Here is an 18,070-nt window from a genome sequence, read left to right as displayed (position 1 = left end):
AAAACATTCCATTCAAAATAATGACAATAAGGCCGGGCATGGTGGCTCACACCTGTAATCCCAGCACTTTGGGAGGCTGAGGCAGGAGGATCATCTGAGGTCAAGTTTGAGATCAGCCTGGCCAACATGGTGACACCCCGTCTCTACTGAAAATACAAAAATCAGCCAGCTATGGTAGTGTAAGCCTGTAATTCCAGCTACTCGGGAGGTCGAAGCAGAAGAATCACTTGAACCCAGGAGGCAGAGATTGCAGTGAGCCAAGATCCTGCCAGTGCTTTCCAGCCTGGGCAACAGAGTGAGGCTCCATCTCAAAAAAAAAAAAAAAAAAAAAAGACAATAGCAATAAACATTAAGAAATAAGTGTAATAGGAATGGCACACACAAAGAAGGAATGGCACAGAGCCTGTATGCAGAAGACCACAAACCCTTATTTAACGACGTAAGCCAAGATCCAAAGAAAATGATAGATTCTCAGATGGGAAAACTAAAAAAATAAGAAAAATCAATTATCTCGAGATAAATATAATATAATGCAATTTCAATTAGAATCCCAAATTTTCATTGTGTGTGTGTGTGAGTTGGGTAAATTTATCATAAATGTATAGGAATGAGTAAGTGTCACTAGTTGTTTAAATAAATACTGGATTTGGGCCAGGCGCGGTGGCTCACGCCTCTAATCCCAGCACTTTGGGAGACCGAGGCGGGCAGATCACGAGGTCAGGAGATCGAGACCATCTGGCCAACATAGTGAAAACTCGTCTCTACTAAAGATACAAAAAATTAGCTGGGCATGGTGGCGCGTGCCTGTAGTTCCAGCTACTCTGGAGGCTGAGGCAGGAGAGTTGCTTGAACCCGGGAGGTGGAGGTTGCAATGAGCCGAGATCCTGTCACTGCACTCCACCCTGGCGACAAAGTGAGACTCCGTCTGTCTCTCTCTCTTTAGGCCAAGGCAGGTGGATCACCTGAGGTCAGGAGTTCAAGACAGCCTGGCCAACATAGCGAAATCCCATCTCTACTAAAAATACAAAAATTAGCCTGGCAGTGGTGGCCCACGCCTGTAATCCCAGCTACTAAGGGGGCTGAGGCAGGAGGATCTCTTAACCAGGGAGGAGGAGGTTGCAATGAGCAGAGATTGTGCCACTGCACTCCAGCCTGTGCAACAGAGTGAGACTCTGTCTCAAAAAAAATAAATAAATAAAATACTGGAGGCCGGGCACGGTGACTCACGCCTGTAATCCCAGCACTTTGGGAGGCCAAGGCGGGTGAATCACTTTCAGCTCAGGAGTTCCGGACCAGTCTGGGCAACATGGCAAAACCCCGTCTATACTAAAAATACAAAACTTAGCCAGGCGTGGTAGTGCATGCCTGTAATCCCAGCTACTCGAGAGGCTGAGGCAGGAGAATCCCTTGAACCCGGGAGGCAGAGGTTGCAGTAAGCTGAAATCGTGCCACTGCACTCCAGCCTGGACGACACAGCGAGAGACTGTCTCAATAAATAAAATAAATAATATAAAATAACATAAATAATAAAAATTTAAATAATAAGTAAATAATAAGCAACAGAATGGAGAGGGGGTCCTATTTGCCTTGCCAGATTTTAGAGAACTTAGTATAGGCTAGGCAGGTGCAGTGGCTCACGCCTGTAATCCCAGCACTTTGGGAGTCCAAGGCAGTGGATCACATGAGGTCAGGAGTTCAAGACCAGCCTGACCAACATGGTGAAACCCCATCTCTACTAAAAATACAAAATTAGCCAGGCATGGTGGCACATGCCTGTAATCCCAGCTACTTGGGAGGCTGAGGCAGGAGAATCACTTGAACTCGAGAGGTGGAGGCTGCAGTGAGCTGAGATCACACTACTGTACTCCAGCCTGGGCAACAAGAGTGAGACTCCATCAAAAAAAAAAAAAAAAAAGAAACGAGAAAAAAAAAAAAGAAAACTTACTATATAACTACTGGAATGAGGTCGATGTGACATATGGAGTGGTAGACAAACCAAGGAAAGCAAGTAACAAATACAGGAGATGTTCTCATACAGGAGAATTATTACATGGCCAAAATTAGCATTTCAATTTAATTGGAACACATTAGATATATTTGTTCTTTTGTTCTTTTTGTTATCTTTTTTTTGAGACAGAGTTTCGCTCTCATTGCCCAGGCTGGAGTGTAATGGTGCGATCTTGGCTCACCTCAACCTCCGCTTCCTAGGTTGAAGTGATTCTCCTGCCTCAGCCTCCCGAGTAGCCGGGATTACAGGCATACGCCACCACACCTGGCTAATTTTTTTTGCATTTTCAGTAGAGACAGGGTTTCTCCATGTTGATCAGGCTGGTTTCGAACTCCTGAGCTTAGGTGATCCGCCCACCTCAGCCTCCCAAAGTGCTGGGATTACAGGCGTGAGCCACCGTGCCCGGCCCCTATCTCTTTTTTTTTTTTTTCTTTTCTGAGATGGAGTCTGGCTCTCTCACCCAGGCTAGAGTGCAATGGCGTGATCTTGGCTCACTGCAACATCCACCTCCCGGGTTCAAGCGATTCTCCTGCCTCAGCCTCCCAAGTAGCTGGGATTACAGGCGCCTGTCGCCACATCCAGCTAATTTTTTGTATTTTTAGTAGAGACAGGGTTTCACCATGTTCCCCAGGCTGGTCTCAAACTCCTGAGCTCAGGCAATCCACCCACCTCGGCTTCCCAAAGTGCTAGGATTACAGGCGTGAGCCACCGCACCTGGCCCCTATCTCTTAAAAATATATTTTTTTTGCCCAACACACATTTCCAAGTTGCCTTGGGGGAAAAAAAATAAATGAAGCTGGCACAACTGAAAAAATAAAACTGGGGCCTTGGCCAGGCACAGTGGCTCAGGCCTATAATCCCAGCACTTTGGGAAGCTGAGGTGGGAGGATCATTTGAGCCCAGGAGTTTGAGACCAGCCTGAGCAGCATAGTAAAACCCTATCTCTATCAAAAATTTAGGCTGGGCGTGGTGGCTCACGGCTGTAATTGCAGCACTTTGGGAGGCCGAGGTGGGCGGATCACTTGAGGTCAGGAGTTCAAGACCAGTCTGGCTAACACGGTGAAAACCCTTCTCTACTAAAAATACAAAAGTTAACCAGGCGTAGTGGTGTGCACCTGTAATCCCAGCTACTCAGGTAGCTGAGGCATGAGAATCACATGAACCTGGAAAGTGGAGGTTGCAGTGAGCCGAGATTGCACCACTGCACTCCAGCCTGGGTAAGGAAATGAGACTCTGTCTCCAAAAAAAAAAAGATACTACAAAGTCAAGAGACAAACAATAGATAGGAACAATGATGCAGAAAGCTCATATCAAAATTGTCAAGGAGGCCCGGCGAGGTGGCTCATGCCTGTAATCCCAACACTTTGGGAGGCCAAGGCAGGTGGATCACCTGAGGTCAGGTGTTTGAGACCAGCCTGGCCAACATGGCACGACCCTGTCTCTACCAAAAATACAAAAATTAACCGGGTGTGCTGGCGGGCGCCTGTAATCCCTGCTACTCGAGAGGCTGAGGTGGGAGAATCGCTTGAACCCAGATGGTGGAGGTTGCAGTGAGCCAAGATTAAACCACTGCACTCCAGCCTGGGCGGCAGAGCAAGACTCTGTCTCAAAAATAAATAAGTACATAAATAAATAATTAAGTTCATAAAGAAATAAAATTTAAAATAAATTAGAGCTCTGCCAGGGGAAGTACTGACATATGATATTTATTGAGTGGGAAAAGTAAGATGCATGAAAGTGTGTATGGTATGACCCAATTTTAGTATAACAATGACCAAACCCCAGTGATCCTTTTCTATATGATGAGGGGTGTGTGTGTGTGTGTGTGTGCGTGCATGTGTGTATATTATGCATTCATGATAAAATTGTGTATAGGTGGATTCATGTGTAATAAAGCTATTTTTTAAGACAAATACTAAGACCAATTCATTGCAAAAAGAAAAAAGGCCCCGATAAGAAAATAAAAATTAGCTATAAGCCCCTCCCCTCCCCCATATACTACAAGAAACATCATATATATTTTTTTCTATCCTTATGTGTGTGTTTACTTTTTTATTTATTTATTTGAGACAGAGTTTCGCTCTTGCTGCCTAGGCTGGTGTGCAGTGGCACAATCTCAGCTCACTGCACCCTCCGCCTCCTGGGTTCAAACGATTCTCCTGCCTCAGCCTCCCAAGTAGCTGAGACTACAGGCATCTGCCACCAGGCCCGGCTAATTTTTTGTATTTTTAGTAGAGACGGGGTTTCACCATGTTGGCCAGACTAGTCTCAAACTCCTGACCTCAGGTAATCCTCCCACCTCAGCCTCCCAAAGCACTGGGATTACAGGCAAGAGCCACCACGCCCGGCCTGTGTGTTTACTTTGCACAAAATTAGGATCTTATAGTTCATATTTTTTTATTTTTTATTTTTTTGAGATGGAGTTTTGCTCTTGTTGCCCAGGCTGGAGTGCAATGGCACACTCTCAGCTCACTGCAACCTCCGCCTCCCGGGCTCAAGCGATTTTCCTACCTCAGCCTCCCGAGTAGCTGGGATTACAGGTGGGCACCACCACGCCCGGCTAATTTTGTATTTTTTTTTTTAGTTGAGACGGGGTTTCACCATGTTGGCCAGGCTGGTCTTGAACTCCTGACTTCAGGTGATCTGCCCGCCTCAGCCTCCCAAAGTGCTGGGATTACAGGCGTGAGCCACCACGCCCAGCTCATATTGCTTTGACATTCATGTTTCTTCTAGTCAACTTTTCTCATCTGTCTCTGAGCATTTGCTGATGCTCTTTTCTCTCCAAATCACCCCTCCTTTAAGCTCCCGTTCAAATGCTACCTCCTCTGAGAAAGCTTCCCTTTAACGTGCCTGACAGACAGCGGTTGACGGCTCTGAATTTTATCATCACAGGCTCTCTCGCTTTCCCTGAAGCATGTTTAGGTCTACCCTGCATGAGAGTTTCTCGTGTGCTCCTCACCTCTCCTGTTAAACTGGGGAGCTCCTTGGGGGCAGGATCTCTGCCTCTTTCATAACTGTGTCCTCACGGTGCCTAGAATGCACACAGTAGGCACTTCATAAGCATCACTGTACAAAAGGGACGTAGGCTTCCTGTCTCTCTTGTATGGAGTTATCTCAAGATAGTGCGCACAAAATTAGTCAAGGTGAAGGGGGTAGATGCTTGGACACTGGAAGGAAGAGATCAAAGCTGGGGAGCGGCCTCCAAGGCCTGGGGGATCCCCTTGGGACCACCCAGATCCACCCTCCACTCCTTCCCTGGGCTCTTCCAACTGCTCAGAAAGGAACAACCCACACACAGGGCTCTGTGTATGATATATATTTATATATATAATTGCTCTCATTTTATTTTACTTAATCCTCTTTTTACAGTAGATCTGACACAGGCATTAAATAACTGCAGAGAGAGACCATGGTAGGGCGGGTGCAGGAAAACATGGGGGCCCGAAGGGAAGAAACACAGATCCAGCTAGAGAAAAAGGGAAGGGTCCACCCGTGGGTGGAGTGTGGAGGCTGCAGCATTAAAAAAAGAAAAAGGAGGTTAGAGAGGATGAGGAAGTGAAGGGATGCTGGAGGACAATGGGTTAAAATGCCTCTACAGCTACAGAATATTCAGAGCAGGAGGCAGGAGGCCCCTCATTTGACATTCTATGGGCATTATGGGTTTTTTTGTTTTTGTTTTTGTTTTTTTTTAAAGGCAAAGGGGTCTGAAGAGATGGAGCCAAGACATTCAGAGGCTAGATTTGGAATTTTCAGGCTGGCATGCAGAGGAAAAGGAAGGAGTTAGTGATTAGTTGATAACTTGCTAAAAGAAGCCAGATAAAGGATGGTGGGGGCAGATCTGGGCTCAGGGGAAGGAGGTGGAATAGTCCCAAAGCCAGCCGATGTTTCCAAGGTGGCCACTGGGGACGGAGCCAGAATGGCCGCCCCTCCCCCAGAGCTCCCTGGGAAGTGGAACTTGAAGGATATTCTGGGAAGGCGAATGGGGGAAGGGAGCCATCCATAAAAACAAAGTGGATATTCAGCCTAGGTCAACCCCGCCCCTCTGGGTAGCAGCTATTTGGGTGACAGAACGGCCTAGGAAGAAACTGAAGGCCAGGCGCGGTGGCTCACGCCTGTAATCCCAACACTTTGGGAGGCCGAGGCAGGTGGATCACCTGAGGTCGGGAGTTCGAGACCAGCCTGACCAACAAGGAGAAACCCCCATCTCTACTAAAAAATGCAAAAAAAAAAAAAAAAAAGAAAGAAAGAAAGAAAGAAAGAAATTAGCTGGGCGTGGTGGCACATGCCTGTAATCCCAGCTACTCGGGAGCCTGAGGCGGGAGAATCGCTTGAACCCGGGATGCGGAAGTTGCAGTGAGCTGAGATTGCACCATTGCACTCCAGCCTGGGCAACAGGAGCGAAACTCCATCTCAAAAAAAAAAAAAAAAAAAGAAAAAGAAAGAAACTGCTGAAGTCGGGGGCTGCTAGAGGATTTTCAGGAAGGGTCAACACAGGCCTCACTTCCAGTCCCTCATTTCCCAGCTCACAGAGTCACCAGAGGGTGAGAAGCAGAACGTGCCAGCAAAGAGGGAAAAGGCCACAGAACCACCTTGTCCTCAATTACAAAGGGGTGCATTTCAGAGGAGGGAATAGGGATGGAGAGGAGGAGAAGACCTGCCCAGGAGCCAGATAAATTCAAAGTCACCAAGATGGCGACTGTGTAGACAGGGAGAAAGTATGAGAGATCAAGGGACAGTGGCTAGAGCTTAGGAATGGAAGGAGGGAGTGCCACATTCATCTCTGGAAGGAAAGGGGTCAAATGAGACGCGTGTGCACGTTTGTGTGTGTGTGTGGCGGGGGGTGTAGGTGGGTGGGTGGGTCAGTGGGCACTTCCTATAACTCTCAGGGGATATGCAGGCAGAAGAGTGGATAGCTCTCACAGCTAAACCAGAATTAGAAAGGCTCCTAACTCCTCTGTGGCCATCTTAGCCCAGCTCCCTCTCTGACTGATCTGAGGTTGGGAGAAGTTGGTGGGAAAGGTGAGTGACAGGGAACCGCAATGGACTTCAGGCTGGGTTGAGAAGTCAAGGAAAAGGGTGTGAGGCTCAGACAAGTCATAGCTCTGTTATCAAAAATACCTTTGGGGTGGGTGAGGGAGGGATCAGGCAGGGTCAGGGACATTCCAGGAGCATCCACAGGAGAGAGATGGGATGGGAGGAAGGGGCCTCAGGTTTTGTTGATGCGGAGTTTGAAGGCCACGCGGCCGGCGAACTTGTCTCGCTCATCGTCCGTGGCGATGTTGGCGGCGTTGATGCGACATTCTACATTCACCTCCACATTGGGGGTCACATTCAGGAACTTCACAGCCACCAGGGGCTGTGTGTAGTTCACCTGGGCCGGAGGAGCAGTGCAGGGTCTAGGCCTGGGGCAACGCGGCCTCCTTCCCTAGCTCACCACCCGCACCCGCCATCAGCCTGGGCCTCCCCTGGGACTTACGTGGAACTTTTTGCCATAGTAGGGGAAGTACATGAGGTCGATGTTGCCGTTGGCGGGGAACATGACGAAGTTGCCGAGATTCTCAGCATCTTCATCTCGCTGTGGGGGTGCAGGAAGATAGGGGGTGAGCCAGTTAGGGATGGCAGGCACCCAGGAGCTCACCAGACTTCCATTTGTTCTTTTGTTCTTCCTTCGCCCCAATTATTCCTGTCTCAAGTCTGCCTCCCTGGAGCTGTGAGTCTGTGTGTGTGTGTCTGCATGTGTGTGTGTAGATGAGGGGATGGTCTGTCCCTGTCATCATTCTAGGAACTCCTGAAGGCTGCTAATGGCACGAAAGCCTCCTACTCCACTCCTACCCCAAGTTCTTACCCCATCCTCAGGAATCAGTTTCTGGAGCAGAGCCAAGAAAGAACAGATACATGATTAAGGGTCGAATAGGAAGCAAGGAAGGGGATGTGGAGGGAGCAGCAAGTTTCTAGAAAGGACAGACCAGGGGGGAAGGGGGGAACAGGGTCCCAAGGACAACGAAGTGGTGGCAGATGGTGCTAACAGATCAGCAGCTACCAGACACCTAGAAGGAACTGACGGGTGGGGGCCATATGGGAGGGAGAGCGAAAGACACGGACAATCTGGGAATGAAGGAGAAGGTGGAAGCGTTAGGGAGAGAAGCCAGAGGCCAGGGCGTTGGTGGAGGAGGGCGTGTGTCTGGCCCCTAGGAGAGCAGGCCTCTGCATCCCAGAGAGAAGCAAGAGGAGTGCGGGGCCCTCGGAGTTCAAGCTACAGTGGAGCCCAAAAGCCCACTCTTACCCCCTTGTTTCTATGGTGATGGGGCCTCTAGGAGCAAAGAAGATAGGGAGAGACAGGTGAATTACACAGAAACCATGAAGGACACTCAGGTGAGCCACTCAGGTGAGCAGGCAGACAAGGCCCAACGAACTCACCTTCCCAGCACAGGTAACATTCATGCTCTGGTTTGCTCCTGCATAGAAGTTGATGACCTGGAGTGAGGGTGGAAGGTGAAGAGAGTCAGAGGAAGAAGTTGTCGAAGATGGGCATCCAGACCAAGCTAAGCCGGGGACTGTAGTCCCAACTACTAGGGAGGTTGAGGCGGGAGGATAGCTTAATTCCAGGAGTTCAAGGCCAGCCTGGGCAACATAGCAAGACCCTGTCTAAAAAAAAAAAACAAAAGGCATCCAGCCTTCTAACTGCAGAGCTTAGCCTCCAAGGGTCCCACCTCTCTTTTTCTCTCAGCTACACAAACACCCAAGTCTTTCTCATGCCCATTAGCCCCAGTGAAAGGATGCAATTGTCTGCAGGTGGTGTCCCCAGATCCTTCCTCCATTCACCCTGGGGACCAAGGTCATAGATACCCGGTTCATCTTGATGAAGACACAGGGCTGCCCAGTGCTGTAACCATAGTGGGTAGAGTCCCCAATGCCGGAGCAGTTGCCCAGCTGGGTCCGGTTGAATTGGCAGGCACGTTTGGGGTAGTTGAGGACTCCATTATCTGGCTGTTCGTAATAGCGCCCAGGGCGGCAGACATCATTCTTTTGGGCTTGGATAGAGTCGTTGTAAGCTAAAGAGGTGGGAGGGAGAGAGTCAGGGGCCAGATGTTCCACTTCCAAGGTCCCCAGTCCCCTGCCCAAAGTCTTGAACTGACACATAACCAGGCCCACACTCACGCTCCAAGAACTTGTTGAGCTTCTGAACATGCTGGTCCCAGCTTTCAGTGTCACTGACATTGACAATGACATCAAGGTTCTCAGTCTTGGGGCGAATCATCAAGCCTACAGCCAACAAAGGCAGAAGTTGGGGGTATCTATAAGATGAGGGACTGCACACAGAGGGAAGAAAATGGACACAGGGAACACCAGGGTGGGGACAGCGGTGAATATCTGAGATCGTCTTCATGGGAGGGTGATCTCCTGTGGCTATCCGCCACATGCCCAAATCACACAGCTCCCAACTGCAGTAAATGGGAAGGTGGACAGATTTCAAGAACTTCCAAGCACGTGGGGATTGGGTCATCAAAATCAAACTCCTGGAAGGAACTATGAGTTCCTTCTGGAGGTTTGGGGGCACAAGAGCAGTTAGAGTAGCTGGCAGGGGGAGCCTCCACACTCACCCGGTGTGGCCAGTCGGTCCTGGTACTTGGGGGTATGGTCGGAGACAGTCTGCAGCATCACCCACATGGTGAGGGTGAACATGGCGGTGAGGAACCCATAAAAAACGAGGTAGAAGAGGAGGATAAAGGCTAGGGAGGAGGAAACAGGGTCAGCAGGGCCCAAGGTTCCCACCATAACCTCACCTATCCCTACACACCCCTCTACCCACTCTGAAGTTCTGCGCTGGGACTGATCACAGAGCCACAGGGATGTCTTAGAGCCTTCCTCTGGGAGCAAAATGAGACAAACTGGAAACAGGCAGTTGTGTCTGGCTTCTAGCCATGACTCCCAGCCCCCTCCTGGTCCTAGGGCACAGTGAAGCCCGACCTTGTGGAGGTCTGTTATTTTGCCTCCAATTACATTTCCAACTTCTCAACCATGCATAGTCCTGACAAGGCACACATCTGTTACCTCTGCATTCGTACTCATGCTTAAAGCTGTGCTAGCATGGTGCCTTTTAAAGCGGGTACTGGCCACCATTCACAAGCAAACCCTCATACCACCCCGCAGAGACTGGACCCTCATATTTGAATAGCAACATCTCTCTCCCGGTGCCCTTCAGAAACCAAACTTTGAACACAGTTCCTGAAATGAAAGACCTAACACTAGCCTAGCTACAAATCTCTCAGAGACGGCTTGTTAAAACCTTCAACAGTCACCCCACCCTCAGTTCACACCCAGCACCCTGGGCAGAGGCAGGGAGGAAAGGCAGAATCTCCCACAGCCTTCCCTTGGTGGGATCTCTCCATGGCTCCCCCGCCTGAAGTAAGGACCCAAGGGCCGGCTGTTCCCACCACCCTGGACTCCCAATCCTTCCATCTCAGAGGACACTTCTTCCATGAAGTCCTCTGGCTTTCCCAAGCATTGCTGGATTCTTCCCATCCCAGGGGCTGGAGTTTGAGTTCCCTGAGGGAATGGATTGCATGGGATCCACTTCGTGTAGGCCCCTGAATGGGTGGACTGATGGGGACAGTCCCCAGTGTGGAAAGATTGTAAATCGTGTCACACAGTGTCCTCTGTCCCCTGTGTCTCAACGTCCCAGCTTGACCATCCCTCTTGGAAGAATTCCACCCCTCACCTGCACCTGTGCCGGTCACCAGACCCCCCTCCACCCCCCCAACCCCCGACCACTACAACTCCCTGAGTCCTGCCATGGTCAGCCTGGGGAGGCTTCCAAGTCATCCGACTGTCACAGACACCTGGCTGGCTGATGCACACAAATCACCACAGTGACCACTCCTCCCTCCGTCACCGACATGGGAGCAAAACCTGCAGCCTCGGTAAAACTCATACTATCAGCAGCCCCCCAACCCACAAAGCAGTCCCAGAAGGCTCCCAAGGCCAGGCGGTGGGATACAGACAACTTCCGCCGTGAAGAACCCCCCTAACACACCCCCCAAGACCCGCCCCCTCATGAACGTTCCCAGGGTCCAGGGGGTGGGCATGAGCTAAAAATAGACGGGGCTGCGGAGCTAGTGAGAGCCGGAGGGAGGGAAGGGGCGCTCTTTGGAGGTGGGGGACGCCCGTGTGGAGCGGACAGGCCCCGAGAGGGAGTGTGAGCGCCGCGGCGCGGACACGCAGGCGGAGCTGGCGACCCCCCGCCCGAGGGGGCTCCGCGGGGGGCGGGAAGGCGGCTGTGACCTACTTTCTCCGCCTCCGCACGGCCAGCCGGGGAGATTAGACTGGCGATTCGGCCCCCTCCCAGCCCAGAGCCCGGCAGGGAGGCTGGACGCCGGGGACCCGGGAGGGGAGCTGGGGCCGCGTCGGCGGGACCCTGCGCCCCCGAGGCGTCGCCCCGCGGCCTCCCCCCGCCCCTTGCGTGCCGGCCCTGCGTACCCCAGCTGGTCCCGGTGCGGCCCATAAACTGGTGCGTCCTCGGGTTCCACACGAACTCCTTCCACTCCTCAACCACCTGCCCGCAGCTCTTCTTCTCTTTCTGGATGACCATCTTGGCGGCGCGGGGCGAGTCCGGGCGCGGGGCGGGGGGTTGCGGAGAAGCGGGGGCGCCGCACGCTGAAGCCCTCCACACACCCAAAAGCACGGGGAGCGAAGGCGGCGGGGGCAAAGGAGACCCCCCTCAGATATGCAGCTGCTGCAGATTCCGGGGTGCACGACCACGCGCTGCGGGGTGCTGGCAGCGCGGCGGAAGATGCACCGATCCTAGGCCCCCCAACTGCGATGAAAAGGGGTGCTGTCAGAGCAGGGGAGAATAACAAGAGGAAGGGGTATGAATGCAGCTTCACCCCCCCCAAACCGTCTAGAAACAAAACGAAATGGGGTGCAAAACCAGACGGCTACAAAAACCGAGCAGAACGCAGAAAAAAAGCGGGGTACAAAAAGGCAGAGAGAGGTGGGGGAGGGGGCCGCCCCGAAATCCAAGATGCAAAGAAGCTGTGGAACGAAGCTCAAGGCTCGCTCCGCCAAGCGGAGACCACTGCACCGGTGGTGGCTCAGCCGCGGGGGTGGGGCGGGGACGCGCAGCTGGGGGACAGCCAGGGATGGGGGGCCCCCCAGGCGGAGGCTCCGCTCCTCAGCAGTGCGGGGCCCGCGGTCGCCGAGCGCGGTCTTTATACTCTGCGGCTCTGGGGGTGCCCGCCCCCTTCCCACCCCCAGAAGCTCCGCCTCCTCGCCACTGGCCCAGGCGACCTCATACATATGTAAATATGGAGAGGTTGGGCCCGCCCCCCTGACTTCTCTTAGGGACCTAGCTGTCTCTCCATTACCCGCACCCCAGGTACTAGACTGGGACAGGGTGGGAGGAAGAGATAGAGGGCGTGTCCGGGCGGAGTAGAGGGAAAGATAACCCCAGAGAAACACAACGGCAGAGAGAGAAGCCGATATATGCTCAAAGGTGGGGGCCCCAGGCAGGGAGTTAGAAAGAGACTAAGATACAGATGCGGCGGAAGAGTCCGGGAGCAGATGGGGCAGAATGTCAGAGGAATAAAGAGCTAGAGATCAAGAAAGAGAGCGAAGAGACCAGCCGGGAGGCTGGCCGAGCCAGGAGGGAAGCTAGGACAGGCCACGCAGAGATGGATAAAGGCCACCCCCAGAGGGACGTTCCCCTGTTGGGAGCCGCTACCAGTCCCCCAGACGCCTCCTTCTCCAATCTCACAGCCCCTGTCCACACCACCTGGCTCTGTCCACGTGCAGAGGCTTCCCCATCTTCCCATCACGTCTCCCTGAAGCCCTCTCAACACCACATTCCCAGTCCCCAGCACTGCCCTGAGATCCCAGCCCTGCAGCCAGGTCTACTTCGGTTCTCTGCCTCCTGGCACCCCCACTCCCACGTCTGAACTCACCTCCTTATGTGTCTACTTGGGTCAACAAACATTTATTGAGCACCTCTATAGGCTGTGTGCTGTAGCCCTGGGGAGGCCAGAGAGGTTACACTGAAGCCACATCTCTCACGGGGCTCACAGTCTAGGGCGGGAGTACACTTGCTCTAAATACCACATGTTAAGAATCATTATCTCAAGCCGGGCACGGTGGCTTATGCCTGTAATCCCAGCAATTTGGGAGGCCGAGGCGGGCAGATCATGAGGTCAGGAGTTCGAGACTAGCCTTGCCCACATGGTGAAACCCCGTCTCTACTTAAAAACGCAAAATTAGGCCAGGCGCGGTGGCTCACGCCAGTAATCCCAGCACTTTGGGAGGCCGAGGTGGGTGGATCACGAGGTCAGGAGATCGAGACCATCCTGGATAACACAGTGAAACCCCGTCCCTACTAAAAATACAAAAAAAAAATTAGCTGGGCGTCGTGGCGGGAGCTTGTAGTCCCAGCTACTTGGGAGGCTGAGGCAGGAGAATGGCGTGAACCCGGGAGGCGGAGCTTGCAGTGAGCCGAGATCGCGCCACTGCACTCCAGCCTGGGCGACAGAGCTTCCGTCTCAATTAAAAAAAAAAATTAGCTGGGCATGGTGGTGGGCGCCTGTAGTCCCAGCTACTCAGGAGGCTGAAGCAGGAGAATTGCTTGAACCCGGGAGGCGGAGCTTGCAGTGAGCTGAGATCACGCCATTGCACTCCAGCTTGGGCAATAGAGTGAGACTTCGTCTCAAAAAAAGAGAGAAAAAAAAAATCATTATCTCGGCCAGGCCCAGTGGCTTATGCCTGTAATCCCAGCTCCATAGGAGGCCGAGGCCAATGGATCACCTGAGCAAGGGAGTTCGAGACCAGAGGTCAGGAGTTCAAGACCAGCCTGGCCAACATGGTGAAACTGCGTCTCTACTAAAACTAAAAAAATTAGCCGGGTGCGGTGGTGGGAGCCTGTAATCCCAGCTACTCAGGAGGCTGAGGCAAGAGAATTGCTTGAACCTGGGAGGTGGAGGTTGCAGTGAGCCGAGATTGTGTCACTGCACTCCAGCCTGGACAAGAGCAAAACTCCATCTCAAAAAAATGGTATGCATTGAATGAATGAATGAATGGGAGTTGGGGCTGGCCTCTGAAGGGTAGGTAGTCTTCCAGGACAAAGGAATGAAAGGCACAGAGGTGTGAAGTCAGGAGTAAGCACAGTCTACCCCAGCAGTGGCTGGCTTGGCTCCAGGAGAGAACTAGTGGGAGACTAGTGGGAAAGGAGGTTGGGGACACAGCATGGGTGTGGATTGCGGAGTACCCTGCAGGTTAGACTGAAGAATCAGGACTCTATCCTACAGGCTAATAAGAAGCCACTGAAGAACTTTCAGCTGAGGAGTGGCCTAATTAAAGCTGTATTTTCAGAAAATTAATCCCGAATCTGCTGCAGAATAGACTGAAGCATGGCCAGCTGCATAATTGTCAGGATCCAGTGCAAAATGGAAATGCAGGGACCCTAGTTCAAAACCTAGGGAAAAAAATGCCCTTAGAGGCACTAAAATATAAACTTTTTTTTTTTTTTTTTTTTTTTTTTTGGAGACAGAGGAGTGCAGTGGCATGATATCTGCTCACTGCAGCCTCTGCCTCCAGGGTTCAAGCGGTTCCTCCCTCAGTCTCCCGGGTAGCTGGGACTACCACCACGCCCGGCTAATTTCTGTATTTTTTTGTAGAGATGGGATTTCACCCTGTTGGCCAGGCTAGTTTTGAGCTCCTGACCTCAAATGATCCACCTACCTTGGCCTCGCAAAGTGCTGGGATTACAGGTGTGAACAACCGCACCCAACCTAAACTATTTTCCTTTCATCCATAGTTCTTTCAGCTTCTTATGGTTTTTTGTTTTAGAGACAGGGTCTTGCTATGTCACCCAGACTGGAGTGCAGTGACGCGATCTTGGCTCACTGCAACCTCCACTTCCCAGGTTCAAGCAATTCTTCTGTCTCAGCCTCTTGAGTAGCTGGGATTACAGGCACAGGCCACCATGCCCGGCTAATTTTTGTATTTTTACTAGAGACAGGGTTTTGCCGTGTTGGCCAGGCTGGTGTGGAACTCCTGGACTCAAGGGATCCACCCACATCAGCCTCCCAAAGTGCTGAAATCACAAGTGTGAGCCACCATACCCAGCATGTCCATGAACGACCTTCCAGTCTCAGCCTCCAGGTAGCTGGGGCTGCAGGCACACATCACCACGCCTGGCTTTCTCATGGTGTTTTTTTCTTTGCTATTTAATGTTTACATGTTTTTTTTTCTTTTTTTGAGACGGAGTCTCACTCTGTCGCCCAGGCTGGAGTGCAATGGCGCGATCTTGGCTCGCTGCAACCTCCACCTCCCGGGTTCAAGTGATTCTCCTGCCTCAGCCTCCTGAGTAGCTGGGATTACAGGCATGCACAACCACGCCTGGCTAATTTTTGTATTTTTAGTAGAGATAGGATTTCACCATGTTGGTCAGTCTGGTCTGGAACTCCTGACCTCGTGATCCGCCCACCTCGGCCTCCCAAAATGCTGGGATTATAGGCGTGAGCCACTGCGCCCGGTCTCTTTCTCTTTCTTTTTTAGAGATGGGGGGGTCTCTTCAAAAACAAAGATAGAGGTCTCTGTGTTGACGAGGCTGGTCTCAAACTCCCGGCCTCAAGCAATCCTGCCATCTTGGCCTCCCAAAGTGCTAGGATTGCAGGTGTGAGCCCCACCTAACATTTTTCTATCTTCAGCTTCCTGATAAGGAAGGAAGGACTGAAAGGAAAAGCAACTATGGGTTGCCTCAGCCTTCCCTTTCCTTCTATGTCATTGTTGCCAGCGTAAGTGGCCAAAACAGGGACATGACTAAGAAAAGATCTGGTAAGATATGGTGATCATCCATGCCTCCTACAATGCCATTGCTTCCTTTCCATGTTCATAGCCAAGTTCTGCTTCCAGTGGAGAGTGTGGTCTCTCAGCTGTCAGCACTCCCACTTACTCTTTTTTTTTTTTTTTGAGATAGTCTCTTATTCTGTCACCTAGGCTGGAGTGCAGTGGCGTGATCATGGCGATCCAATCCTCCCAGCTCAGCCTCCTAAGTAGCTGGGAGTAGCCCAGTGGCTACTGGTCTCACCGGGCTAAATGCCTGTCTACTAGTCCACCTGGCTAAAATGCCTGGCTAATTTTTAAAGAAGTTTTTCACAGAGATGGGGTCTCGCCATATTGCCAAGGCTTGTGTTGAACTCCTGGGCTCAAGGGATCCTCCTGCCTGGGTCTCTCAAAGTGCTGGGATTACAGGCAGGAGCCATTGTTGTTGAGGTTCCTTGCAGAGGGAGCTTTTCCATGTTCACGTCCAATTCAGCAGCTGGCCGGGCTCAGCCTCACATATTCAGTTGCAGACATAATGTGCTTACCTTATACTCATCTGGAGTCTGGCTGAACTCCCACACGTTGTAGGTTCCCCAGAATTCTGTGCCCATGTTGCATCTGGAACGCTGTGTGAATGGGACGTATCTCCTCTGCTCACACGCATGCGCCAATGCTCCACTGGATGTCACTTACAAAGCACAAATTCAAAGATAGAACTATGAAGAATTTCAAGGCAGCGATGGCATTCAGCTCCATGAATGTTTGGGGGGGGAAAAAAAGCAACAGCCGAGTTTTAAACCAAACAACTATGAGCATGGGCCTTGTGCCACTGTGCAGGTCGCACGTCAGGAGGCTGGCCTTGGACTGGAGGGAGTGGGTTTGAGGATGTGGATGGCAGTTTGGATGTGAGGTGTTGAGAACTTGGGCTAAGGATTTAAGGTGACAGTTGAAAGGAGAAGAAAAACCTCTCCAAGGAAAACCGGCAAGATTTGAAGAAAGATTAAAAGAGGTGGAGATAATGATTCTTTTTTTTTTTCTTGAGATAGAATCTCGCTCTGTTGCCCAGGCTGGAGCACAATGGCATGATCTTGGCTTACTGCAACCTCCGCCTCCTGGGTTCAAGCGATTCTCCTGCCTCAGCCTCCTGAGTAGCTGGGATTACAGGCTCCCACCACTGCACCCAGCTAATTTTTGTAGTTTTAGTAGAGATGCAATTTCACCATGTTGGCCAGGCTGATTTTAACTCTTGACCTCAGGTGACCCACCCACCTTGGCCTCCCAAAGTGCTGGGATTGTAGACATGAGCCACCATGCCTGGCCCACTCAATGCATATCTAATGAGCATTTGCTTAGAGTCAGGTGCTATTACTATTCTGGTCCCTGTGTTCCTGGGGCTGCCACTCCAGTAGACAATTAACAAAAGCAAACAAATACAATGTTTATATTATTATTATTATTATTATTATTATTATTATTATTATTATTTTGAGATAGAGTCTTGTTCTATCGCCCAGGCTGGAGGGCAGTGGTACAATCTTGGCTCACTGCAACCTCATTTCCCGGGTTCAAGCAATTTTCCTGCCTCAGCCCCCCGAGTAACTGGGATTACAGGCATGCACCACCACGCCTAGCTAATTTTTGTGTTTTAGTGGAGACCAGTTTCACCATGTTGGCCAGGCTGGTCTCCAACTCATGACCTCAAGTGATCTGCCTGCCTCGGCCTCCCAAAGTGCTGGGATTACAGGTATGAGCCACCGCACCCAGCCTAATAATGTTAATATTATGCAGGAAAAAGAACAGGCTAAGGTACCAGAGAGTGCCTGGATGGTCAGGAATGGCCTTACTGAGAAAGTAACTTTTTTGTTTTGTTTTGTTTTGTTTTTTATACGGAGTCTCTGTCGTCCAGGCTGGAGTGCAATGGCATGATCTCGGCTCACTCCAACCTTCGCCTCCTGGGTTCAAGTGCTTCTCCTGCCTCAGCCTCCCAAGTGGCTGGGATCACAGGCGTGCGCCACCATGCCCAGCTAATTTTTGTATTTTAGTAGAGACAGTTTTTCACCATATTGGTCAGGCTGGTCTCGAACTCCTGACCTCAGGTGATCCACCTGCCTCAGCCTCCCATAGTGCTGGGATTACAGGCATGAGCCACCGCATCCAGCCACAACTTTTTTTTTTTGAGACAATCTCTGTCTGCTGCCCAGGCTGGAGTACGGTGGTGCAACTGTGGCTTACTGCAGCCTTGAACTGCTGTGA

The 18,070-nt window shown here is 51.4% G+C and overlaps 1 protein-coding gene across 1 annotated transcript; it reads right to left on the bottom strand.

Annotated features, from left to right (window-relative positions):
* Nucleotides 1-5,309: 5,309 nt before the first annotated feature.
* ATP1B2 (ATPase Na+/K+ transporting subunit beta 2) lies at nucleotides 5,310-12,189 on the bottom strand. The gene is made up of 7 exons (XM_001171996.6): nucleotides 11,486-12,189; nucleotides 9,610-9,738; nucleotides 9,167-9,271; nucleotides 8,855-9,060; nucleotides 8,426-8,482; nucleotides 7,485-7,583; nucleotides 5,310-7,379 (listed from the first exon to the last, which is right to left on the bottom strand). Exons 1-7 carry the CDS (start codon nucleotides 11,595-11,597, stop codon nucleotides 7,215-7,217), a joined length of 873 nt encoding a protein of 290 aa, XP_001171996.1. The 5' UTR covers nucleotides 11,598-12,189; the 3' UTR covers nucleotides 5,310-7,214.
* Nucleotides 12,190-18,070: the final 5,881 nt, after the last annotated feature.

Source organism: Pan troglodytes, chromosome 19 (assembly GCF_028858775.2).
Source record: "Pan troglodytes isolate AG18354 chromosome 19, NHGRI_mPanTro3-v2.0_pri, whole genome shotgun sequence".
In the NCBI taxonomy this organism is placed as follows: Eukaryota; Metazoa; Chordata; class Mammalia; order Primates; family Hominidae; genus Pan; species Pan troglodytes.
This window is presented reverse-complemented; position numbering and strand designations above follow the sequence as displayed.

Bases quoted from the DNA above. Each gene is read 5' to 3' on its own strand.
- ATP1B2 (XM_001171996.6), bottom strand. From the start codon at position 11,597: ATGGTCATCCAGAAAGAGAAGAAGAGCTGCGGGCAGGTGGTTGAGGAG. The intron at 9,061-9,166 runs GTGAGTGTGGGC...CCACCTCTTTAG, and splicing joins GCTCAACAAGTTCTTGGAGC to CTTACAACGACTCTATCCAA. The intron at 8,483-8,854 runs GTATCTATGACC...CCCTCACTCCAG, and splicing joins TCTTCATCAAGATGAACCGG to GTCATCAACTTCTATGCAGG.